Source organism: Lates calcarifer, linkage group LG15 (genome assembly GCF_001640805.2).
Source record: "Lates calcarifer isolate ASB-BC8 linkage group LG15, TLL_Latcal_v3, whole genome shotgun sequence".
Classification (NCBI taxonomy): Eukaryota; Metazoa; Chordata; class Actinopteri; family Centropomidae; genus Lates; species Lates calcarifer.
This window is the reverse complement of record NC_066847.1, coordinates 19165192-19190476: the sequence shown is the minus strand read 5'-3', so window position 1 is coordinate 19190476 and position 25285 is coordinate 19165192. Positions and strand designations below refer to the sequence as shown.

At 41.1% G+C, this 25285-nt stretch overlaps 4 protein-coding genes and 1 non-coding gene across 5 annotated transcripts in view; 2 read left to right on the top strand and 3 right to left on the bottom strand.

The window, feature by feature from the left end:
- The window catches only part of LOC108892872 (collagen alpha-1(XXV) chain), a 140554-nt gene extending 131416 nt beyond the window's left edge, over positions 1 to 9138 (bottom strand). The window contains exons 1-2 of the mRNA XM_051076202.1: positions 8343 to 9138; positions 8099 to 8168 (exon numbers count right to left, since the gene is read on the bottom strand). Coding sequence (XP_050932159.1) covers positions 8099 to 8168; positions 8343 to 8636 — 364 coding nt within the window. The 5' untranslated portion in view covers positions 8637 to 9138. The remainder of the gene's footprint in view (positions 1 to 8098; positions 8169 to 8342) is intronic.
- Positions 9139 to 11840: 2702 nt separating this feature from the next.
- saxo2 (stabilizer of axonemal microtubules 2) lies at positions 11841 to 15023 on the top strand. The gene is made up of 4 exons (XM_018690690.2): positions 11841 to 12277; positions 13195 to 13359; positions 13508 to 13674; positions 13777 to 15023. Exons 1-4 carry the CDS (start codon positions 12210 to 12212, stop codon positions 14715 to 14717), a joined length of 1341 nt encoding a protein of 446 aa, XP_018546206.1. The 5' UTR covers positions 11841 to 12209; the 3' UTR covers positions 14718 to 15023.
- Positions 15024 to 15235: 212 nt separating this feature from the next.
- larp7 (La ribonucleoprotein 7, transcriptional regulator) lies at positions 15236 to 20501 on the bottom strand. The gene is made up of 13 exons (XM_018690683.2): positions 20380 to 20501; positions 19670 to 19884; positions 18920 to 19020; positions 18677 to 18760; positions 18415 to 18579; positions 18201 to 18303; positions 17769 to 18074; positions 17469 to 17622; positions 17199 to 17341; positions 16791 to 16903; positions 16504 to 16663; positions 16103 to 16194; positions 15236 to 15710 (listed from the first exon to the last, which is right to left on the bottom strand). Exons 2-13 carry the CDS (start codon positions 19869 to 19871, stop codon positions 15633 to 15635), a joined length of 1701 nt encoding a protein of 566 aa, XP_018546199.1. The 5' UTR covers positions 19872 to 19884; positions 20380 to 20501; the 3' UTR covers positions 15236 to 15632.
- Positions 20502 to 20743: 242 nt separating this feature from the next.
- On the bottom strand, positions 20744 to 25233 carry LOC108892897 (NLR family CARD domain-containing protein 3). Its single transcript, XM_018690672.2, has 6 exons — positions 24731 to 25233; positions 22834 to 24556; positions 22587 to 22670; positions 22349 to 22432; positions 21851 to 21928; positions 20744 to 21753 (listed from the first exon to the last, which is right to left on the bottom strand). Exons 1-6 carry the CDS (start codon positions 25182 to 25184, stop codon positions 21441 to 21443), a joined length of 2736 nt encoding a protein of 911 aa, XP_018546188.1. The 5' UTR covers positions 25185 to 25233; the 3' UTR covers positions 20744 to 21440.
- On the top strand, positions 20949 to 21022 carry trnai-aau (transfer RNA isoleucine (anticodon AAU)). The gene has a single exon. It is a non-coding gene; the product is annotated as a tRNA-Ile (tRNA).
- Positions 25234 to 25285: the final 52 nt, after the last annotated feature.

Here is a 25285-nt window from a genome sequence, read left to right as displayed (position 1 = left end):
AGGGTACCGTATTGTTTGTATGAGCCAAATTATTTCATTGCATCTTCTAGATTAATTGCATGCTAAAGGGGAAAAAGTATTCATAAATACTGAGGAAAAATAGAGTTACATAAAGCCTTAATTAGAAAACCACATTCCACACCATTTTTTACATCACAGCTTGTTGAGAAAATTGAGTATGAACAGCTTCAATCCATTTATTTCATGCTTTCTCCCTCTCTTAATTTAGAAAATGAAATTAACCAAACCACAATAACTTCAAAAACCTATGCCACTGGTAATAGATTAAGTTACAAAAGCTACAGTGAGGGACTACAGGGTGTCACGCATGGCTGCATGTTTCTCTGCTGTCTCTACATGTGTGCATATTTTGTAATCCAGTTGTGTCCATGGGTGTGCAACAGCGTGTTTGTGAGTGCACATGGGCTCAAATGTTTGCTCGGTGTGTTTATTACCTTCTCAGATCTACAGCACGACTCATATTTCATGTCACATTTAGCACAGCTTCGAGAAGGAAGAGCCGGCTAGCAAAGTGCAAGTCCCCTGGTGAGTGGTAGTGCGGAGGGGGGGGGGGCATTGCACAAGCTGACAAGATCTCAAGCAAGACGCTCTTGTATCTCAAACTGAAGATAAAAGTGGGGGAAAAAACAAGAGCATCCCCTTAACTGACAAACACACTGGATGTCTAGTGATGCGTAGCTCAAAGGACAGGAAACAGTCTGATCCAACTGTTTCAACCGTTTGGTTTTCTTTGAGTCCAACCTCTTGGTGGCGCCCCAGGGGAGTCTGGGAGCATGCATCATCTGGCCAGCTCCTGAGTAAACCCGGCTCACCTCCATCACTTTTTCCACTTTGAGAAATCGCCTGAATCCCTGCTGTCTTTGGATAGCTTCAGGGATTGCTTGCTTGTTTTTACTGAGACTAGATGGTTTGAAAATTGAAAAGAGGGCACTCCAGAAGGTTAGCTCTAATAAATGTTTAGCAACCACTGTAACTAAATGTTCCAAAAGGATTACTGTTGCTGCAGCATTAGGTGTAGACTGATATATCTCGCTTTAAACCCTGGAAATTAAACAAAAGACAATAAATGGAACTGTTATTCTAATTCAAATTCATCTATAAGTGGGACTTGCCGCTAGGGACTGTAAAAAAATGATTTGCAGTGTCAGATAAGAGGAAGGGTAAAACTGTTTTTCTACTGGTGAAGGTATTCTGACTTTTTTTTTTTTTTTTTTTTTGGAGAGCAGGAAAAGGTATTTTGATTTATCTTTTTATCTATTTTTTTATTTCGGTCTTCACTCGCAAAATTCAATACATTTTTAAAATAAGAGATAAAAAGGTTATATAAAAAGATTACATATACGATTCATTTATATATTCCCCTGGGTCATAAATTGTGTGTGGGTGGAATATTTGCTAAATGGGATACCATCATCTGTTTGCCGTAAAATAGGCAAGAGTCAGTTTTCACTTTTTTTCAGTTTAATGTTCATATTGATGACACACATTGTGAAAATGTGTCTTGTATTATGATAATAAAGGTTTACATTTGTGTATTTCATTTCAATTTGAACATTTACTATGAAAATGTTCCAAACACGTGGGATGGTCTTGAATTTTTAAAACATGAAATATACACCGCCCATACCAGTATTTTTTTACAGTCCCTTACAGGTTTAGATCCAAAGTGAAAAATAAGTTGTAAGTTGTTTTTGGACTCAAAAACTGAAAATAACAACAAAATCTCTAATAAGCTAATGCTGCTCTCAGTCTGTGGGCTTACAGTAAATGATGCATATACACAAATAAAATAAACAGACTCTGCAAACGCCAGCCTGCCATCACTTTCAAAATAAATCTCTTTGCCCATGTATGGTGGCAAGACCATATTGACCATAGTTTGCATGTCAGGCACACGTTGGTGAAATTATAGCTTCCTGCCGTGGCACGTCCCAGTGTTTTCTTTTTTGTACACCAGCCTGTTTTATTTGTAGTGCCTGTTCTTATTAGGCTGATGGAGTACAGAGCAGCAGCATCTGTGCCCCTCACCCCCCATCCTTCATGCCTGCTAGGGCTGAGAGGCCTGGGGCATAAAGCCACAGGCTGTGGAAAGGGTGGGGGGTAGGAGAGCATGTAGGGAGCGCCTCAGGGGTTCCTAGTTTCCTTTGCTTGTCTGGAGCCCAGAATTTCCATGACATGGGTGAACACTGGCATCATCATGCATTGCTAGTGATTTGAAACTGGTGCCAGACACTGGAAAATAATTCCTGCAATCAAAAAGAACGAAATAAGAACTGTTGCATGAAGACAGGCATTGGGGGCTAAACTGTTTTTCAACATAAGTATTATGTATGGACTATGTATGGACTATATGTACATACGCATCATGCCAATCATGCCTTGTGAGTGGGAAATACTGACTATATATCAAAAGTTTCACCAGGAATGAGACAAGCTGGTAAAAGAAATAGAAAATGTGAAAATGAGATTAGATCATTAAAGTTTAAATACACTGAGAAAATTCCTCAAACATCATTGTGACCTTAAAAGTCACCGAAAAATCACCATACTGAACAGTAGACCAGCTGTTCCAGAAGGGTGTCACATTAGAGAAGGTCCCCCTTGTCTATTAAACTTTCTTTGAATACTGGTGGGTCAGGGATGAGTATGTGGGCGCATGAAGGGAGGTGAACTTAAGCCATCACAAAGGAGACTTCAGTAGACTCCTCAGTAGGAGGATGACTGAAACTTTCAGTCCAGTGTCAGAGGGCGCCCAGCAGATGAGGCAGAGTTTGTGAGCTGTCTTTTGTGGAGGATTTGCCACCCAGCTCTGACAGAGGGGCAGAGGAGTCAAGCTGCTGAGGGCAATGGAGGAGCAGCATCAAGGGGGACCAACAGCAGTGATTTCCATCCTCTACTGAAGGTTGCACGGCAACAGAGGAAAGGGTTATGCTGTATCACTGCCAGCAAAGAGCCCCTTGAAAGTACAACAACCCTGGATAGTTGCCACCCCTGTTAATGTCATGGTTCTTATTTCTTTCGATCAGTATTTAACACAACTAATTTGCTTCTATGCAGGATAAAAAGTAAGCATTTTTATGTGCAAGCAACAAAATGAATACAGAGCAAATATTGCTGTCTCAAACCTTTCCTCAAACATCAAGCCTGAGTAGATACATAGAGGACCAAGGAAAGTTTAAATGGAGCACATCCAGCAGGAAAAACATTCAACTGTCATCAAAGAACTTGGGTGACATCCTATAAGAGCTTACTGAAGCCCTATCCTAAGGGCACAAAACCACACTGGAAGAATTTTGCGCCACCTTTAACAGTTTGAATCTCACTGTCCAACTTTTTTGCTTTGATGATGTAAAAAACTGCAATGAATCCTAAAGGGAAAACAAACACAGCCTATTTTTGGAGCAAAAGCATGTCGAATAAAAACCGGAGACAATTCTTTATTCAATTGTGGGGTGTGCCGTTATGTTGTGGTGATGGAAACCCCTTCATACAACTCCAAGTAGCAACCGTAAGAGCAGCCAAGACAGGATCTCCAAGCTTCCTACTTTATTCCACACAAAATGACGATTGAGGATCACCGCCAGGAACTGTTCAAGGACACATGAGACGGACCATTAGGCACAAGCATTTCAATTCTCCTCCATCCCTTTGGCCTCCGTCCGCGTTCTCCCAGCCCGAGGTACTTCAATCTCCAGCCGAGTACTGTTGTGACATCGCTCATATAAAAATCATGTCATCTCCTCTCCGTTCAGAGTGTCCCCTCAGGTTAATGTATAGTAAAAAGAGAAAAGTGTACCACCCTTTCAAGCCCCACAGTCATTACCACCGCTTTCAGCTGGCATGCCTCATCATCTCAAATGAAAAACTGCTGTGTCAAAGGTATAAAGAGACCATCTGTGCTATTTCCAGCATCCTGCCCTTTATAATAAACCTTGTGTGAGAGTTGAAGATTGGAGCGAATGCCCCACTTCTGATGATTCATCATAATAAATCACGTCATGCTAATTTATTGGGACTGATGTAAAAATCTGAGCTGAATGAGTCGAAGCTTTTCATGCATGAAACGATCCCTGCAAGATGTTATTCACTGTGTAGAGTACATTACGCTCATGATTTACATGTAGATACCCTTTAAAGCAACTGAGCAGCAATCAAAATCATGATTGCCCATTCACCGTTGCCTCCAGGCGAGGCTCCCTAGGCTCCATCTTTTGTCTTGGGCCTGACTCGCTCACAAAGACAGCCTAACCTGTCTCCACAAACTAAAAGCAGCTGGCAGCAGTGGCTACCTGGAAGTCTGCTTAGTTTTACCTAGCACTCAGTAATTACATGGCCATTAGGGCACCTCCCAGCACCAAACCACACAGAGGGCTTAATTCAAAAGCTGTCGGTGATTAATTACCAGTTGCCCACCGAGTTGAGGATATCTGAGGAGATTGGCACAACTGTAACTGTATCAGGCCACTGGGATTAAACACTTTGTGAGGCGGAAAAGGGGGAGCATAACCCAACTTGGCTACAAGGAGTTGAAAAGAAGTGATTAGGCTGAGGAAGTTGTGGTATATGTGTGTGTGTAGCTTTGCCCCTGTTGAAGTGAATCAAATCTGGACATGACAAAGCAAGCTTAACAGATAGAACTGCATCTGCTTCTGATTTTATTTTGAAATCTGAAGACATACCATCCAGCCAATGTGACCCCCCGCTGCCCCTTGCCCTTGACAACCAGTGCTGGGTGTTTAGTGGGGAAAAACAAAGCCTAGGACGTTCCAAGTTGTTATACTGCTGTTTTCTCAAGAGCACTTCAGCTGGTGTTTAGCTGCCAAGCTTTTTGAAGCGTTAACTTCAAGAAATGCTGCCGAGTGGGAAAAGGGGATGTATGGGAGGGGGTTTGAGGTGTATGGGTGAGTAAACAGGGAAGGAGCAAAGCACCAATGCTTGCTGACTGCACATTTTATTATAGTCCCATTAAACAACAGGCCCTGCTTGGAATGCAGATCCCAGGGGAGAAGAAGGTACACACACAAAAAAAAAAGAAAAAATGAAAAAGAAAAACAGCCCGCCAATGCTAAAACAATTATTAGAAGGAGACTCGCCTCACTGAGTGGCACACCAAGTGACTTCAGACATTTTCACACCAAGTCAATTTGACAGGTTTTCTTTTCCCCTAGATCCAAGACTATTTACACCAAATGAATGGTGTAAAAACAGTTTCACACTCAATGTGAAAGTCCAAAAAATTGCAAACATGCTCATAGTAGCATCATTATAAACTGCTGAAGCTGGAGGGAATGTCTTTGAATTTTCTTAGGCATTTGGTCATAAATAAAAATACTGGACAAATTTTGACCTGAAAATGAAAAGTTTCAAAGTTTCAAATTTCAAATAGTAATCCCTGACATTTGACATAACAGGAATTCAGGGGATCACCAAAGTCAACAGGATTCACCCGTCGGAAAATCCTCCTCACTCAGAAGCAAATGACAGCGATGCCAGGCAGTGTGAGAATGATAAATGGCACCGGCAAAGTCTTCACTTTCACTAAGCAAGAAGTACGTTAGCATGTGTAAAATATACTTTAAGTTCACGACAGACTTCCTCCAGTAAAGATGGCACAAACTTCCTCTGATTCAGAAGCAACCTATAAAATATCCCCAAGCTATGGACCATTGCTCTGTCTATGCAACCACTCCATCTTCTTTGACAGCAATAAAGAGAAGACTGTGAAAAGCACATTACGGTCCTTCCCTCAAAGAAAAAAAAAAAGAAACCACATCTGAGCCACGGGCTGTCTTCTAGACAGAAGGGAGGATAAATATTGAGTGAACCCATTCAACATTCATAGAGTATAAAGATATTTGGCCTGAAAAGCCCACTACAGAGCATTAACAAAGTATGGTACACATTGCATGTGTAATACACTTACGCTGCATGAGCATTACAACATTAAATACACTACAGATTCTTCAAAGTAAACTGATGATATATGTGTTTTGTATGTAACCATAGTTCAAAAACAAATGGTTAAGTAGTGGACATGAAGAAGTTTAATCAAATTTGAGAGCCTGACTTGTTGCCAGTTTCCATGATCAAGCTTGGTGCCGCCTTGGTTTTAGCGTCGTCGTGCTTCATTTGATGTGAAATGTTTTCATTGTTTTATTTCTGCCCTTTACAGAAATGCGGCGGGAGAAAATAAATAGCAGACACATGATAGGGATTGAGAACAGAGAGCAGCATGATTGTGAGGGTCTCATTATGGTTAATACTTCCAGTACTTCTAGCTCATTAATTCAGGCATTTTCACTCAGCAGATGACTCATTCGCAATTGATAAACCACTTGTGAAAACTAAAGAATCTGTGCCATTCATTCATGATTATCACTTTCACTGGTCTTGTTTCTACTTTAATCTATGTCTGATTATAATAGACATAATAATCCTTTGTTGATTTTTTTTTGTTTTGTTTTGTTTTCCCTCCAACAGAGAGGTCAGAGGTCAGGGTCAACAACAGAAGGCTCCCTGGCTTCGGTTGGGATTCTACATCTCGCTCAAGGACACTTCAGCCCTGCAGTGCAGATGCTCACAGACACCTGGATTGTCCATCTAAAGATCCACCCACAAGGCTGCTCTGCTCTCTGTCACAACTGTGGGTTTCTTCAGAGAGGTCACCTACAGTATGTTAACACTTACTGGATCACATTACCAGCTGGAGCAGACCCAAGCTGTGTAGACAAGATCCCTCTCCATCAAACTTTTAAAAGTTGCAAAAACACATCAGCTTCCTGCAACACCTAGTCTACCTAGTACTTCAGCTGTGTAGACAGTAGAAACAAGCATAAGGTCCACATGTGGCTCACTGAGAGCACTTGGAGATGTTGCTGATGGGCACACTGACAAGTTATTTACTGAGGCAAGAGAGTAGACTTCATTCAGATTTCAAGGACTCCTTTTATCTCATTTTGAAAAGGGCTGAGGGTCCTGTTTGACAAGCCTTTGGGATTCTTGAAACTGATTGTCAGTGACCTTGTAGATGTTATCTGTTATCTGAGCAATATTGCACATAAATATCCAAAAAATTAGAAAAGGCTATGAGCAAATTATTGAAATATACATGTCTGATGGCATCTTGCTGTCCAGTGAAAACCATGTACTGCAAAATGTCAACTTTTTATGAGCTAAGAAAACCTGTCTGAAGCTTTGTAGAATTTCCTCAACCCATTAAAGAACACTTAATCCCCCAAAATTGGAGATACCTGGTTTTCATTCAACAGCAGCAATGTGCTATTCCTCCATAAGGCAGTATGGAGAAAATTCTTCTTAAGGCTAAAACACTATATTATCTTATAGCATACAGCCCTAAACTGATCTAGAACATGATGAAAACAGTATTGATGTTGTCACTGAAATGATGGTGCATAACCTGAAGTACTTTAGAACTGGATATTGGCTTATGTAATGGTATTTTTTTGTCCATAACAACTAGTCTTCTATTTTAAAACGTCCTTCTTTTTCACTGCACTCACTGTGCCGAGCTGTCATTCACATATTTCTGTGTTTTTTTTTCCCCCAAGGATATCTGACAATGATGCACAATAGTCAGAGAGAATGCATTCCCTATAACATCCTAGAGCAAAATCTCCCACACTGATGCACTGACTACCCTTACCTTTACTCCATCCCAGAATTCTCAAAATGCTGACCCACACTGAAGGAATAAATGTTTCCATCTACTGGTGAGAAATGTGAATTTCACGTGGCTTTTTCCTCTTGTCCAAGTGGACAAGTGGGCAGGCAACATCACAAGTCAAACCTCTCAGCACCTCTATGTATAGACCACTGTTAAATGCCTTCCTTTCTGTTAACCATAATGGCCATTCAGCTGTCTGCATCCCTCAAACTATCAACACTGTCCAGGCAAACTGTCATGTGTCATCAGATTCAATGAAATAAACTAAGAACCTGCTCAGAAAGCTCCCATTCATCCTTAAATCAACTCTGTCTGAGTCAAACAGGCTTCAGATCCAGTGTCTCACAGCCAGCCACATGCCCAGAATGCATTGGGGAAAGTAGTTTCCTTTACCTGGAGGGCAGTTGCATTCAGGTGACGCTTGTCTGGCAGTCCGAATCTTGACAAAATTTTCATAGGATCGCTGAAATTTTAAAAGAATGCAATTTTCATTCATTTGCATACGACACTTTCAGTAAAATGAATGTATTTGTTGTTGTTTCTTGGTGTTTTTGCATGGCGGCTAACTGAAATATTGGTTAATTAAGCAGCTGAAAACAATTAACACATGGAGAGCAAGTGCAAGAGCCAGTCTTACCTGAGAGAGCAGCTCATCCACTCTTTGTTGAATCAATGAATTAAAATCATCCATGGAGTAGCCCGGGGCACGGATAAAGGTGCGCTCGCCATTCCCACTCTCCAAATCCACAACCCGGTTCTTGATATCAGCTGCGTTAATGCTCAGGAGAATGCAAAAGGCGATGGACGCCACTGAACATAAAGACGAGATTATGTTCAGCACTGTTGTGCGACAATGTTGTCGCTTCTGAGGCGCCACTTTCTCCATTTTTTCCGCGCACTTTGATGCTCCTCTTGCCTCCGCGATCTCCATTTAACTACAACTACACGCGCTGTTGGGAGCAAACTGCATCTGGCGCGGAGTCACGAATTTATGGCACACTCTTCTGCGCGTGTGTATATGTATCAGTGTGTGTGTGTGTGTGTGTGTGTGTGTGTGTCTGCCTGCCTGCCTACGACGCGGCGTTCACGTACAGTGACTTTGTGGTGACAGCGACAGATAGACGAGTGGAGCCCCGCTCCGCTCCAGCCAAAGCAAGTCAACCTGTCTGACGGCGCGTTGGGGCTCCTGCAAACTTGTTGCACTGAGCCTTGCACAGTAGTCTGGTAGCGCAGAGAAAAAATGCTATTATGCACAATAAAGTAGAAAGAGAGACTGGGGAAATAGGAGACGGAGCGCATGTAGTGGAGGCAGCGTTACCACTCGGAGCTTTTCCACGGTGCAGGCATGCTCCCCCTCATTACGGCAACAACACGCCTCCAATCTGTCCTGACTGATTAACATAATTTATTGACCCGCTCCTTTTGCGCTCTCACACTCCAGTATAATTGCACTTCATGTCAACTAATGGCAATTATACTGTATTCCTGTGAGATCTCCAGTTATGAAACAACAGAACGCTGCGTAAAGAGGCATTTGGCCAACTGGTCGCATTTATTCAGGTTCAGTGCTGAGGCACTATAAAACATCAAACACGTTCAAGGTAATAAATCATTTACGGTTTTATTTCTTTATGAAGTTTAAAATTAAATAAATATATTTACTGCCACCGCCGTATGGCAACGTTAACATCTTGCTTTTGTCCACAGCTCTGCGTAAAACGCACGGAAATCTTAGACGTTCAGGGCTGAGTGGACAAACGCGCTCACTTGAACTGTTGAAATATGAGAAAAGAGTGCATCTTATCGATTGATTGCGTTCAATAGACCTCATGTGGAGAAAAGAGAGCCACAAAGCCCTGCAGCGCTCAGACAGAGATGCGCCTGTGGCGTCGAGAAACCCCACAGTCTGTCTCCCCTCTGCACTGTTGATGCATTGGATTCTGATAAGATGTTAGTTAATATTTATTTATCCCCCCCGATTTATTTACTCTGATAACACAATCAGACAATGCGCGCAAACCCAGAATAATTAACTTTACATGAAAACTGGAAAATGTAGTTGGTAACTCTGAGTTAGAGAAGATCATTTCTCTAAAATTCCTGCAGGATTCCAGTCTAAAACACTGGAAATGCAGAGGTGAAGAATTATTCCAAACATTTTTCTTTTCACTTTGCACAATCGTGATAGAGCCGTTTGTTTGGCACAGCAATAATCTCGTGTATTTGCTGGGCTTTGGCACCACCGTCTGGCTTCAACATCAGTACAAGTGTTGTCTCTAATGCATTAACACTGACGGTGCTGATGTGCTGATGTGCAGAGCGTTGCTCTTAATGTGAAGCACTTTTAAGATATGTTTAATCAGCAGCAGTAATCACGGTTCACTCGTTTCAAGATACCAAAATGTGTTCTGAGTGAATAAAGAAGTCAGCTCTACACACGAAGAGAAATTCTTAATGCAAAACTACTTCAAATATCTATAAACCTCCCCCAGACTCCTGACTTCTTATTCCAAGGTTCCTCTTTCCAGCCTTTTTTGCATTTTAATGATTCTCCAAGAAAATATGTCTTCACCCCAAATCAGTCTGAATGAATTGGTGTAGTCTAGAGGGACAAGTACACGCAAGTTATTGGTGTGGATGTGACTTAACCGTTCATCAGGGAAGTGTCTGTCTCTTTTATGTTCCCAAAATGGTCAAGTATGTTCTACAATAATCTGATTCATCAATTAGCCCTCAGTGTCTTGATCATAGAATAACCTCTCTGGCATACAACATGATACAGTCCTACTACTACTACTACTACTACTGCTACTACTACTGCTACTGGAAATGTATTTTTGCCACAAATGCCAGTGGAAGAAAATAAAAAGCACTCTACATTCAGTTGACAGTAACAGTCTTGTTTTGTTGCATGATCTGCCAAACAAAGCGCAAAATCTGGGACATTTTAAAAGCCTGCACATTCAAAGTAACAGCCACAGGTGATTTTAATTACTTTACCTGATTGGGCCTCTTCAGGTAAACGACTGTTTGATTGGAGTCTCCCTTACGTTCAACTCCTCTGCACCTGTTAGGGTGGGACAAATGACCCTTTTACAAGTCTTACTAATAAATGTGACCTCAGGTAATACCCAACTTCAAGCTAAGCCAGGGTCGAATGAGCCATGACAGCGGGAGTTAAGATGGCCCAACAGTCAGTAAACACATCTAACTGGCATCTCGGTCCCTACAGGGCCTCTTGCACACGAGATAGGAAACAAATACTCAATACATTGTGATACATAGAGGTAGAGGTTAGATCAGGTTAGCCAACATATTGTAAGCCCACCTCTGATGTAGTACCTCCCTCAGTCAATCACAATTTTCACAACTGATTAACTAACATTGCTCATCCATGCTGTGTTATAGATTAAATAATCAGTTGATTGATTTAAAGGCCTGATGTTTATACCAGAATCTCCTCTGCGACTGAAAATCAGTCTTCTGGTATGTCGTGCTCCGAGTATCAGCACATAATACTGTTAGTGTAAAAAATATCAGTTCTTGACTCTCATGTCACATCTGTTTTATGCTTTTGTATTGGCTTTGTGCAGCCTGAGCAACCTCCAGCCATGACTGTAACTTGTAAAATTAAATATTACACCAATACTGTAATCTAACACCAGATTGCAACAAAGGTTTTGCTTTGTACTCACATATCAAATTATTTGTGGATGCCATGGAGAAGACGCCAAAGGAACAGGTATACTGTGGGCCTAATAGTCTCACGCTCGCTATTGTACGCTTTTAAAGCTTTGGACGCCATCTAGTGAACAAATACAGCAATTCCCTTTATCTTCTAAACTCAGTCATCCAAAATGTAACATCTGTGAGTGGTAAAATCCCTATCACACTATGTCGAAACCTAGTGGTAGGTCTCAAGGTCACACTTCCCCTGTGTGTGTGATTGTGCACGTATACAGGCTTATCTCTCTCTCTCTCTCTCTCTCTCTCTCTCTCTTTATTTTTGGACATGACAGCAGTGACAGATGGAGTCCTGCGACCAAGTCACGTTGCAGAATGCGCGCGACCCAACTGCACCTTTGCATATTCAGCATCTTTTAAAAGCAGGGAGGAGGGGAAAAAAAACAACATAATCTGCCATAGACTGAACAGTCTGATTTCACCTGATGTTACAATTTAAAGTAATTTTCACAAGTTTATGTGACATTACTACAGAGGGGGGGTTTGGAATCCTCTTTACGCGCCAAAAAAGCGCATCATCACGAGCAGCGTCCTCCCCTTGACAACCGGCCCGCATCAGAGAGTAATCCACTGGTGTTTATTTTTAGAAGCTCTCGGAGCCGCTGCGCGCTCTACTCTCGTTCAACACTCACTCCATGTCCCTCCGGTCAATAATTCATACGCTGTAGGCCTGCAGCGAAGAGTCAGGGAGCAGGCTGCAACTTACTCCGAGCCCACAGGACGCCAAGGAAACACACAGGGTGCACCGCCGGGGCGAGCGATGCACCCCAAAACTATGAGGCAGCAAAACACACAGCACAACGGCAGTGAACAAGCCACACCAATGAGGTGAGGTGATCTCTTTCTAATGCTTTCTTGATGGCATTTTGGATGGACTTTCTTAGACGAAATCACAAAACACTAGCTAGAGACCCGCTCGTGTTTTGCTGTATTTTTTCAAATTTTACATTATTTTCAATGGAACGATGAGAGCTGTGGTTGTATGTCTGCAAATATGTGTGATCAGGCTTATCCTACTCCTGCAGGGGTTTTATGCTTTTATGCTATAGGCTGTCAACTCTGTCAATAAATGTTAATTTAATATATATTTGCTTAAATATACACAAAAGTTTAGAACACCTCCATTTCCTACTGATATTTACATTGTAATGACTCACTGTGCTAGAACAAATACATAATGAGGATTTAAAAAACCAACCAGCCTGTCTTCCTTTGTTTATTTCTGATAACTATACACAGTATTAGCCCGTGTAGTATTGTTTTAATAATGCATCAGAGAGTACAGTAACAGTTTGTTCCAACACTGCCTCTGTACAGACAGAGGGTTTGTAAAAGTTGGGGCATCTGTAGGAATTGTGAATTGCATTCACTCTTCATTTACTTCCACTCCTTCAGGAAAACTGTAAATGAACCAGTTTCTCTTTTAACTTGATCTTTCAGTTTTAGGTGACCTACATTTTTTCCTTACACCTTGAGCAGTTTACTGCTGAGCTTTGTGCCATTTAAGGCCATTTACTTGACTGGACCTGGTCTAATTTCAGTAAAAACTGGAAAAATGAAGGTATTCAAAATCTTCTGACCAGTAGTGTATGCCATTTGATAGTCTTTGTGGAAATGTAGAAAGGTGCTAACTCAGGCACCAAAGTATTGTTGAACATGCTGTCATTTTACCTGAAAACTTTTTATTAAATTTGATCTTTTTATTTCTATTTTATCTTACTATGTAAACTTGCCTTATTGCCCAGAAAACAGTCCAGCATTCAGAGAGCCCAAACACGAGCTTCCATGACCACAGAATACCAGGAGAGGTTCCTGCCTCCCCACTGCCACACGACCGTCGTCTCAACCTCGACCCAAAAAAACCCTTACCACCAGCTGAAGGGTACGAGCGCCAATATGACCACATTTAGGTAAATTCATTGTGTATCAAAGAAATAGTGAAGTATGACATGTTTTGAATCCCTGTGGATCCAATTAAGAATAAAACAAATACCATGAACATGTTATATTATTACTAAAGCAAAAAAGACCATTTTCACATCATACTGTGTGTTTCAGGTCATACTATGTCACCCACAAATGTATAAAAAACCCACCCAAGGCTCCACAGCCATCTTTACCACCCAAAAACCACCGGAGATGTAGCAGCGCTCCACATGATGCAACTCGCTTTGTCGCGAACCAGCTGGCATCCAAAGTGGAGGACTACACATCAGTGTACAAAAGTAAGTGACTAAAAGATCAGTAGAGGCATTCATCGCACAAATCTAAAACAACAAATGTATTTGTCCTGATTCAAATCCACTCTCACTGTGTTTTGTTTTCAGATGATTTCCGAGCATGGACAACAAATAAGCGCCAGCCGTACAGGCTCAATGACAGCCTGAAAGTCAACCAAGGATTAGTTGTCACAAATGGTACATCCAAAGAAGATCAGTCCCAGAAAAATTCAGCGCAAGCGGATGCAAATTCCAAACCAGTTCAGAAGCAAGAACCACAACCATTTGAAAGCATCACCAGCTACAGGTCTGATTACATCACCCATCCAGTGCAGCCCCGGATACGCAGGGAGAAGCCTGTGAAGCAAACCAACAAAGGTCTGCCATTAGAGCCCGTAGCATCCTTTGGGCCGAAGTTGGCTTGGCACATAAACCAAGAGCTTTTTGATGGAGCAAGTGATTTCTTTCAGCAATTCAAGACCTGGTCTCTTGAAACAAAGTTCCACGGCCAAGGTAAAGCCAAAGCGTCCAGTCCAGCAGATGACAACCCATTTGTCTCCACAACACATACAGACTACACACCACACAAGTGCCAGCGCACCAAGCCAATCCTGCCATGTGTGACAGGTAATGAGAAAAGCAAGGAGCCTTTTCAGACGACAACTACCATGAAGGAAGATTACAAAGCATGGGACACACCGCGTCGCCTCCCCATTATCCGTAAAGAAGAGATGGAATGGCCCAAGAAAACCCCCTTTTCAGTGTCCACATCTAAGCCTGCTGAGAGCTGCAAAACAAACCCAAAATCTTTTAGCCTCCATCCTAACACCATCTGTAATTCCAGCTGTAATGCCACAGAGAACCCTCAGTGTCCTGCTGAGAATGGAACACTCTCCAGCTTTGGGTGCATCTCCAATGGGGCAGAAGAATCCAGGATGTACTGGTCCACCTCTGTGGACAGAGAAGCGACTTGGCCTGATGGTGACATTTGCAATGACCCATCTCAGCCCCACCAAATTATCAGCTGCATGGTTTCTAGCAGAAGCTAAGGCTTCCTTGAGACCAAGGCACTGAACGATGGGTGTACTGGTACCACACATTACCTCAGGTAGTCACTACCTTTACAGCAATAAAAGCCATAAATGGAACTGAGATTATGTAACGGCAGCTATTTTTGTACAACTACTCCACAGCATCTCATTTTGAGGGTTGTGTAATTAAAAAGTTTGAAGGAAATTCATACTCACTTTGGGAGACAAGTTAAACAGCTAAATGTTTTCTATCACAACATACATCTTCCACTTCATTAACAGTGTGTAAATAAACATTTTTGCAACTGAAACAGCTGCTAGTGAGTAACCTGGCAGAGGGTGCTAAAACTGTTTTTCCCCCTTAAGATACATTGTACCCAATATTTTAACTATGGAGAATGCTCCATCTAAACCTCAATTATCATACAGTAATAGTAAAAGAATGGATTCATTGCTGCCCATTTATTCTGTTATGAAAAGCATTTCTTCTTCCACACAAACTTCATGAGAAGCACAACTGCGCCGTAACCAAGCCATAGCGTAACCATATGATGAAATTTTATTTAAAAAACAAAAAGGCAAATATAACTCATAAGGAATAATTATTGACTGGGAGAACCTTCAAATCAGTTATATTTACATCATATACAGAGTTTTTGCTTTTTTAAAAAGGTTATCAATTAAAAAAAAAAAATCAAATAAAAATGTTGCCAAGATGTCAATATGCATAGCAGCACTCCACATTATTTTAGGGGCTCCAGTGTAAACAAAAAATAAGGGGACATTTTGACTAATTTACTGTTGTTCAAGTCCTCTTTCAGTTCTCTTCCAGCTAAATACACAAATATACCGACTGTCCCCTTCAAATCACATAATGTAAAGTCTACGGAGTTAAATGTGCACAGTTGTTAAAAAAAATGTTTTCGGCAGTGGTCAGTCCTCTTGGAAACGGATGTGTTTATTAGCCTCCTTGGCCCGGGCAATGATGATTTTTTCTGCTTTGGATATGAGCTGAAGTGTGACAAGAAAATAAGAAATTACATGTGATAGCACATAAACAAAATGGAGGCACAGCTTTAACTGTTGTGATGGTATGTGACTGTGTGTTCATATGCCAAAATTATCCCAGGTATCAGATCATATCTAAAAATGGACAGTATTCAGAATAGGCTGAAAAAGACGCAACTCCAATCACAAACTTATGTTTTTTTTCTTTTCTTTCTTTTTTTTTTGGCACATTCTGATTATTACCACATGACACAGTATATATGAAGTTTACATTACAATATCTGTCAATAAAATGCCCCAAATGCCACATTATTTGGATTTGGGTAAAGGATTATACAACTTTTTGTAAACAGCCTCTTGTTTGTGTACTGAAAATGTCTAAAGTGTGATCTCACCTTCTCTGTACCACGCTTCTTTTCTCTCGGACGATTCAACTTGACCTGGCGGTCCACTAGGATCTTCTGCCAGTACCTTTGTTCATGGTCACCTTTCAAAGGAATTAAACAGACTTGAAGTTAAAATGTTTTACTTTTCCTGACTGAAAGTTCATTCCAAAAACCAATTTCTGAGCCAAGTTCAACGATGAAACATTTTGAAAAACACAGAACTTGAGACGAGCTGATGGGCGCTGTCCCAATAAATTATTTTCATCATCATCAATTATGAAAACCAGTGTGCCAGCTCAGTCATCTGCATCCTCATTTAGACCAGAGGTTATGTATGCATGTGGGTTACACAGAGGTTAGTGTGCACAAAGTAAAATTACACCTAGAAATGTAGGAAGAATAATTCATACCTGAGAGAATTTCAAGTTTCCAGCTATGTTCTTTCTGTAGCTCTGCTCTGACGTCACTAACGGCTTTAGCGTCCTCTGGGGTGTGAAAGCGGATGTGACCCTCAGCATCTCCCTCCAAGATGTCAATGTACGCCACTGGTGATATTTTGCACAAGGCATCCTACACACACACACACAACCACAAGGAATAAAAACAAACAAAACCTAAGCTCTAATCCACTGCGGAGATCATCTTTTTAAATGGCTTTTCATCAAAATGTCAGTGAAGCTGATGAGTTATACTGTACCTTAAGGATCTTCCTCCCTGGTAGTGGCTTGTTGTCTGTAATCTTCATGATGACACCACTGGTAAACTGAGGGCCCTGGTTAGCTGCTTTTTCACTTTTGTTACTCTTCTCAGCTAGATAAAAGAGAAACACATACAAAGCAACATTATTAATGTAAGAGTGTGAAATTTCTGAAAACAGACTTTTGCATTCATTCATTGTTTTAGAATTGCATAAACATTTTGTTTCATATCATATCTTCATATCCTTTCATTTCACATCACAGAACAACCCTACTCATGACAGCCATTTTTATTGGTTTCAATTACTTCAAAACATTAGCATCAGTGGCGGTTTTCCCCAATTCTAACAATGTGCGATTTGTCCATTTGAATTGAAATGACTGGGTGTAGTGGAGACAAAACTCACTGTTTCCATCTTGAGCATCAGTCTCCGTCTCCATGAGACTCTTGTGCTCCTTGTGATCAATCTTACTGATACACTTCTTCAGGGACGCCATGCTGCGCTTCTGCAAGGTCAAATACTCCTCCTTCAGCTCAAGCCACTCTTTCCTTTCCATGGGCAAAAGAGGAAGAAAGATGCCCAGTAGCATTTTAAAATTGATTCAGTCACGACAGGGTTTTTATCTACTAATAAAATCTTGATTATGTAAGAAGAAAAAGGGATGTAGGATTTTACTTTGATAGAACTCGTAGTGGGATGACCTCTTCACCAATTTTCAGTTTTTCTTTGTGTTTCTTCTTTCTCTTCCTCTTTGCTTTAACTGTTGAATCATCCCTGTTTTCTTTCCCTTCCTCCACAAGTCTCTCTGTGTCATTTTCAGTGGACTGATCTAAAAGAGGAATAAAATAAACTGTGGTTTCATTGCTGCAATAACACCTCATCATCAGTGAATCATCAGTGGAAAACAGAAGCAACGAGAGTGGAAAAAGGATAAAATGATCAGATAATCAGATATCAGATAATATGATCATTTACCAGTCTTTGCTGCATCCTTTTTTTCTCCAGATTCACTTTCACTGGTTTTTCTTATCTTAGACGGTATGTCACTTTCTGAGCCTTCTACTGTTTGTGACCTTCGTCTTTTTTTCTCTGACAATTTGCCCAGCGTCTTCTGAGCACTGGCTATGTCTGGTTCAAAATCCCCCACTGCCTGGTGCTTCCTCTTGTGCTCTGATGGCTCTGCATCCATCGCCTGCTCTTTGGCTTCTTCTGCAGCCACTGGTGCTGCTGAACTTTCTTTCTTTTTTTTCTTCTTTTTCTTTTTCTTCTCCTCTTCTTCACCTACACCACAAGTGAAAGTAAAGAAGTGTTGGTGAATACAACAAATCACACCAATAGCCTTTTTCTTGATACTGTGCCAGCATCAGATCTCATCTGTCAACGCTTTTTTTTTTGTTATTAATTTACCTGATGGTGGATTGTCAGCTGGCAGAGGAAGAGGCTTCCTACTTTTCGTCTTGGGGAAAATCCCTGGTTTCCTTGGAGCATCTTCAGGGGGGTTATTCAGCATCTGTTTCAAAGATCAAAGTTTCCCATGAGTTTTCTTCCTGCCAAAAATAAACTGTGCTGTGAACTATCACATGTTTCAGGCAATGGTCAAATATTCATAATCAGTTTTCACCTCTATGGCTTTCTGTGCTTGTTCCTCCTTCTCAAACTCAACAAACGCAAAACCCTTGGAGTCACCTGAAGACTTGTATCTGGGGATGCTGACATAAACCACATTCCCACATTTTGTGAAGACTCTTTCTATCCAGCTGTGAGTCACATCCTTGGGCAAAAGTTCCTAAAGAACAGAAAGGTATTATTTTGTGACCAAAATAGATTTTTTTCAAGCATATAAGTAAACAATTCAAAAGACAAAGAAAAAACATATGTTTTACCACATAGACTGTGCGGCTGTCTGTATCATTTGGTATGTCTCCAACTGGAAGCTGACGCCGTACTTTATTGCCTTCCAAGTTCACCTGAAACACAAAAAACAGTCATGTCAAACATGTGTTTTTTGGGATTTTAAATTAGTTTGAGTATATCCTCCTAAATTCTGCAAACACTGTGAAGGTAGGTCAGTTATAAGGCTTGTTTTTTATTTTAAAGAAATCATAAAATACTTCACAATACAGTACCTCAACTACAGATGAATTTTTCAGCGCCCTCGCAATCAGCTTAGTGTCAGTTGTCAGCTTCTTCATTCGATTGAAGCTCGCCAACACAGATATGTCAACATCTAAGAGACATTACACATATTATGTTAGATGCTTTGGTAGATACAAAATCTGATGACTTTAGGTCAGCACTTGCATTAAAGGGTAGCTTCAGATTTTTCAAGTCTGTCTGACTACACTACTCACATACTGTGCATTGAGATTGTTATTGGTCACTGATCATTCCCCCTGTCCATACTGACTGTGAAGTGATCCTTAAAGTGAAAACAACTCCACTGATAAAAAGCCAGATACTGGTACTCGTGGGCAGGTTTACTGCTGTTATTGTGTCCAACAAACAAATCTGTATGTGAAGCTGCCAGAGTATAACCCTCCACAGCAGCCCAGCAAAGGAACAAAGGAAGATTATTATTATATGGAAGACTATTTTAGGATTACTCATTTGGTTTGGCTAACTCAGACTGTTCAAGCTTCATATTAGCTTCAACTTAAGGGTGCATTTCTGCACTGAACAAAGACTGCGGATATTGTCCTCATCTCTTGCAGCATAAATGCAACAAGAAGGGATCACTTCACAGCCAGTATTAAAAAGGAAATGGTTTCAGTAACCACTTGCTCTTTTAATGCACATGCCATGTGAGTGCTGTAATAAGACATAATAATAATAATCCAAATCTATCCTTCAAGGACCCAACACTCAGAGACCCTTACATCCATCATCTGACTCATCTATGAGTTTTCTCAGAAAGCGGTCCTTGTGAAGGTTGACATCTCCAAACCAGAACTCCACCTGCTTCTTCACATCACCCAGCAGCTGTTTGACTCGAGACCGTTTCTTCTTTTCTGTCTCTTTGGTCTTACTGCTGGGCTCTGCAGCACCAGTATCATCAGTTCCCCTCTCTGTGTCAATCATCCTGTGGATGGAACTGAAACATAGGCCAGAAACACACACTTATAAAACGACAATGGAAATACAGCAAGCTTTCAACTTGCCTCCCTTTATTTTACTGGTGTGTTTATCTAGAAGATAGTAGCGTTACGAGTATTAACCTCGATTTAGACAATCTCAAATTCACAGGTGTTATTAGCATTATGAAACATCCTTCACCCATGTCAAGTATATAGAGTCAATGGTGAATACGCCCCTTAAAATAGTATCAACATTTTAATAATATTAGTCAGTGAAAAACACCGTTTGCTTGATATTTAGCATTATTGTTTCTTAACTAAGTTATTAATGCTCGCTTAACTGCCCAGTTGCCTGTTAGCCATCACTACCTTTAGCAAACTGCTGTCGAAGTTAGTACGTCAATTCGCGGGCAGCGACATTTTTAAAAATGTTGCAGTCATGCCTACTGCATTTCAAAATGCGTCACACCTTTGCTTAATATCCAGGTGACATAATAATTTACAGAACTCACCTTTTTTGAGATGAGGAAACAGTCCAGTTTGTTGCTTAGCACACACAAAAACAACATAAAATAGCAGCCAGCCGGCTACGTTCAGTCGAACGTCGCAGGGTAAATTCGTCATACCCACGGGCAAGCAGTTTAAAGAACTTCCGCTGAATTGTTCCAAAATAAAGTGCAAAATACAGGTTGTCTGAGGTTTCAACATTTTATTGACAGTTGTTCACAAATTAAAACAAGTTTTTCTAAAAATGTCATAAATATAACAGTGCCATTCACAAAAGGTATGCACTGGCATTCTGAATCAAATAAATAGAAAATACATGAATACCAATAATTAAATGTTTTAAATATATGACTGAGTAGTCTAGTAATGTTACTAGTTTGATATTTGCTTCAACATCTCGTTTTTTTTAACTGTGTATTCTCTTTTTTGACGTTCTGTGTTATCTGTGTGTCAGGAGGGAGAGTAAACAGAAACCGGTCGTAACACGAAAGGTGCTTTGGGCATAAGTAAAATAATACCGAAGACAGTTTGTGTACATGATTTAAAAAAGTGCTAGAATGACGCAGCTCACTATGGCCGGTTAGCTCAGTTGGTTAGAGCGTGGTGCTAATAACGCCAAGGTCGCGGGTTCGATCCCCGTACGGGCCAATGTTGATTTTGGCCTTTTTCTAAATACGCAGCTAGCAGAAATACTGACTTGCCGAGCTTTTTCTGCTGTTCGTGATGTCTCCTTTGGAGATTGAAAAAATGTACAGAATTTACAGGTATGTATTAATGTGATCCCCTATAGCCATAGGTACTTTGTCAGTGGTAGCATTAAGTGTGTTCAGTTACATTAGTTGCACAATATGCATGCCAGCTTTTTATAAGAAATCTTTTTTTCTCAGGGGCAGGGAGTGATACTATTTTCAACCATGAAGATGAATAGTTCTACATTTGTCATGCTTTAATGGCAGCTACCCTATATTGTTCTTTCATATTTTGCCCCTCAAAGCATTCAGCATCTAACAGACATTAATCTGTATGTATTATCTTACAACTTAAGGTGAGTGTAGACGTCTGTCTGTCAGAGGTCCAAGATGCTCTCAAACTTTTTGAGTTTCTTGCATATGTCATCCTCAGTGCAGAACTCAATCCTGTGCTTGATGAGCTGTGATAATTTCTTGTAGAAGGTCCTTGCCCACTGGGCTTCTAAGCAGTGGACTGATACATTGCACACTTTATGAAGTACCATCACTAGCTTCTCGTTGCTGCTGACTTCACACCGTCCAAAGACCCATTCCCCCCACGCCTCCCACATATCATCATCTGTGAAGTTAACAGTAATGTTTTCTTGGGTGCACCGGGACTCTGTGTCATTCAGGTCATTCCAGATTGCACTGTACAGAGAGGGAATCAACAGAGGTTTCAGAGAGAACTAAACTCTTGAATTATGATTTTGATTTATTTGTTGGGGAAAGAAAGTAAGTCACTCACACAACTTTTTTCAGAGGATTTGGGGTCAAGCCACTAAGTGAGAGCAGACCTCTGGAACTCACCCGGTTCCCCTCCATCCTGTGAGAGCACATAGGTAATATTAATAGGTACTGAACAATGTTTTAAATGTTTTATACCTGAACAATCAGCAAACCATTTATGAAAATATGTTAACCTATTTATATCACCTTGCTTCTAAGTAGAGCTTCTATTCATTTAAGTTCTTTGATATATCTCTGTTTAACCTTGAAGTTAGCACTGACCTAAGAAATCTTAAGATACTACTCAATAAAGCACTCAAAGGTGAGGGACCAGAATTACAGCAGTTGCACTGAGCTGGAGGACAGTTTACCTAACAGTAATTTTACTAGATTGGTTGTATTTTTTGCCAAATATTCCTAAGGCAGCAGTTTCCCCCAAAATAAAAGAACTACTGCATCATTTTGTCCCACTGTGGGTGGACAGACTTTCAGTTCCACAAAATTTTGTGTCTCTTACCACAATTCTTCAAGCTTTTTTTTTATCCGTATGGCCCTAGAAAGAACCAGTAGTTCATCGTCACCAACATTTGACCATCCAATTCTAAAAGTGATGACAGAAAGTGTTAAACATAGTCTGGGTGAGGCAAAAAAAAAAAAACATATTCTCTTAAATTAAGAGCAGTTGTATTCTTTATTTGTTGCCTAGTGTTTGTATTCTTTTGAGAACCAAATTAACCAATTAATAGACATCTTACCCTAGGTGGGTTATACTGTCTGACTCTTGTAGCACGTCAGCAATGACTTGAACTGCATCCATATCGAGGTTGTTTTCTCCAAGCCTTTAAAGTGAAATAGTGATGTTAGTGCACCAGCCATGTATCACATACTGTATTCCATTGTCAGATGATGTTGGAGTTGCACAGATTGTAAAAAGAGACAAAACAACTTATGAGACTGGTAAGAGAATGAGATGATGCAAACCAAAATTTACCAGGAACTCACCAAAGATTCTTACATCTAAGAAGCAGGGGCTGAATATCTCTAAGTGCCTCACATCTTATTCCAGTTCCTGTCAGATCCAGCTCTGATATATCGCCTTTTGTAAGGTCTAGGAAGTACTTGATGGCATTGTAATCCATTTGGGAAAGTGTTTCATCACTGACATTAACTCGTAGCAGCTTTGGTTGCAGTTCAAGGGCTAATGAGGGGTCCTGCTGCTCAAACAGGCAGTGTAAATGATTCAGGATATGGGTCCCATTGTCACAGAGCACTGTAACTTCTCTGATGATCCTCCAGCGATGGGTTTTCACTTTTTCTTTGTCATAACACAGCCCTAAGTGCCTTGACAGGAGATTAGCGTTGCGCTCAGAGAGGATTCCAGACAGGAAGCGGTTGAAAAGGTCTAAATGTCCGTTGTTTGTCCTCTCTACAGGACCTGCAGTGTGTGTGACTGCATCAGGTAAAGGGTGATCTGTCGCTGCACAATAAACTGCAGCAAAGAACTCTTGAACAGTAAGGTGTGCAAAGGAGTAAACCTCTTCAGTGCAGCCAGGCTCTTGTACTACCGTCTTGTCAAGGAAGGTACTGACAAGACTGCATCCCTCCAATGCTGCAACATCTTGGTCACTGCTATAGAATAGTGTTTGATGTTCCATCAACTTTTGGAAGGCGAGTCGACCCAACTTCAGCACTATATCAGACAGCTGCCGTATGCCCCCTGCTCTTTGCTCTTGAAGAAATGTTTCGGCTCTTGACTGAGTGTGAGAGCGAATCAAAGCCACCAGATACTGCACATAAATGTCCGTCATGGTCTTGGGGCTCTCTCCACAGAGATCTCTGCTTTCTTTGAGGATACAGCACACAATATAGCAAAATGCAGGTATGTAGCACAGTGTTAGCATGAGTTCATTTGCTGATACCACTGCAAACATTTGGTCAGCGAGGGCACTGTCTTGGAAATAACGTAGGAAGAAGTCTTGAACTTCATCCAAGGAGAAGCCAGCGATTAGTACAAAGCGGTCGATGTAGCCCACAGGGATGTGGTTGATAGCTGCAGGTCGACTTGTGAGCATGACGGAAGCGTTGGGCAACAGTTCACCCTGCATCAGACTCCCTAAGACCTCCACCACCTCTGCCTCTTCATCAGGCTCGGTCACGAAAACGTCTACATCACAGCTCCTATAGTGTCTGAACTCATCAAAACCATCCAAGATAATCAGCAGTTTGTTGTCATTCTCTAAAATGTTATCCAGTGTCTTAGCAAGGTGCCTGTTTTTTCGCAAGACCAACTCCCGGAAGTTTGTGGGTTTGTCGATCAGATTCAGGTCTCTGAAGGTCATGTGGATGATGAAGTCAAATGCAAGATGGTTCTTGTTTCCACCAAAATCAAACAGTATCTTCTGCACCAGGATGGTTTTTCCAATACCAGCCACCCCTGTAACCAAAACTTTCTTGACCGGATGGTTTCCCTTTGTGTTTGAAAAGAGTTCGGTTGGTGCAATCTTCCTGTGCACAGCCGACTTCTGCTGCATAGATAGTCGCTTTTGTCCAAACGTCAGAACCTCATGCCTTTTTATTTCCAAGCCCTGGTGTCCATCGGCTAACAGGAGATTGACATAATGTTCTGAAAAAAGTATTTTCTCTCCGTGTCGAGTGTTGTAGAAGAGCATGCTCTCACTCCTGCGCCTGAGGATGTCTTTATGCTTTTGTTTGACTTTATTGTACTCTGCAAAAGAGAATAAACTTTATATAATGTATTTTTCACTTCTATCTTTATGCCCATATGTACATTTGATGGCGATACATAAAACCCTATGTGTAAATAGAGACAATGCAATGCTGTTCCAACTACCAAATGCAATGAATGAACTAATGACATTTCTGTGGTTTGAATGCATACCTATGGACTGAGGCTGATCTGTATTGACTTCTTTGGAGTGTGTCTGTGCCTCTTGCTGATGATGACTGCTAATGGAGAGAAAAATCTTGGCTGCCTCCTCGCCTTTACACTCCAAGATGTCCAACACTTTCCTCACTCTTGCCCGCGGCCCCAACTGACACAATACCTCCTCACGGTCATCACGAGTGAACACTTCCCGACTTACTAAAATCTCTAGCAGAGAGTCAATCCGTCCTTCTAGTTCATCCACCAGGGAAACTCGCAGAACCCTGATTGATATCAAACAAGAATTACAACCATCCTTTTCCACCATAACTAAACTGCACTGATCTGAGGTGATCCAGAGGTCCAGGTGAGAGGTAGAGAGCAGTGTGAAGTGTGTGAACTGTGCGTTGTAAACACAGAAAGAGGAAGTACCCGTCTGTTTGACAAAATCTGATGCTGCAACTGTCATTGTGACGTAGCTTTGTTGTTGAATGTCTTGTTTTTCTGGTTCAGAGTAGAACCTCCCACTGCACTGGTTTACACCTTCAATTTGTTCTGCCAAAATACTAA

Bases quoted from the DNA above. Each gene is read 5' to 3' on its own strand.
- saxo2 (XM_018690690.2), top strand. From the start codon at position 12,210: ATGCACCCCAAAACTATGAGGCAGCAAAACACACAGCACAACGGCAGT. The intron at 12,278-13,194 runs GTGAGGTGATCT...CTTATTGCCCAG, and splicing joins GAACAAGCCACACCAATGAG to AAAACAGTCCAGCATTCAGA. The intron at 13,675-13,776 runs GTAAGTGACTAA...TTTTGTTTTCAG, and splicing joins CTACACATCAGTGTACAAAA to ATGATTTCCGAGCATGGACA.
- larp7 (XM_018690683.2), bottom strand. From the start codon at position 19,871: ATGATTGACACAGAGAGGGGAACTGATGATACTGGTGCTGCAGAGCCC. The intron at 18,304-18,414 runs GTGAAAACTGAT...TCTTTGAAACAG, and splicing joins AAGCACAGAAAGCCATAGAG to ATGCTGAATAACCCCCCTGA. The intron at 15,711-16,102 runs GTGAGATCACAC...GTCACACTTCAG, and splicing joins AGAAGCGTGGTACAGAGAAG to CTCATATCCAAAGCAGAAAA.
- LOC108892897 (XM_018690672.2), bottom strand. From the start codon at position 25,184: ATGACAGTTGCAGCATCAGATTTTGTCAAACAGACGGGTACTTCCTCT. The intron at 22,433-22,586 runs GTAAGATGTCTA...CATCACTTTTAG, and splicing joins GACAGTATAACCCACCTAGG to AATTGGATGGTCAAATGTTG. The intron at 21,929-22,348 runs GTAAGAGACACA...GTGCTCTCACAG, and splicing joins AAAAAGCTTGAAGAATTGTG to GATGGAGGGGAACCGGGTGA.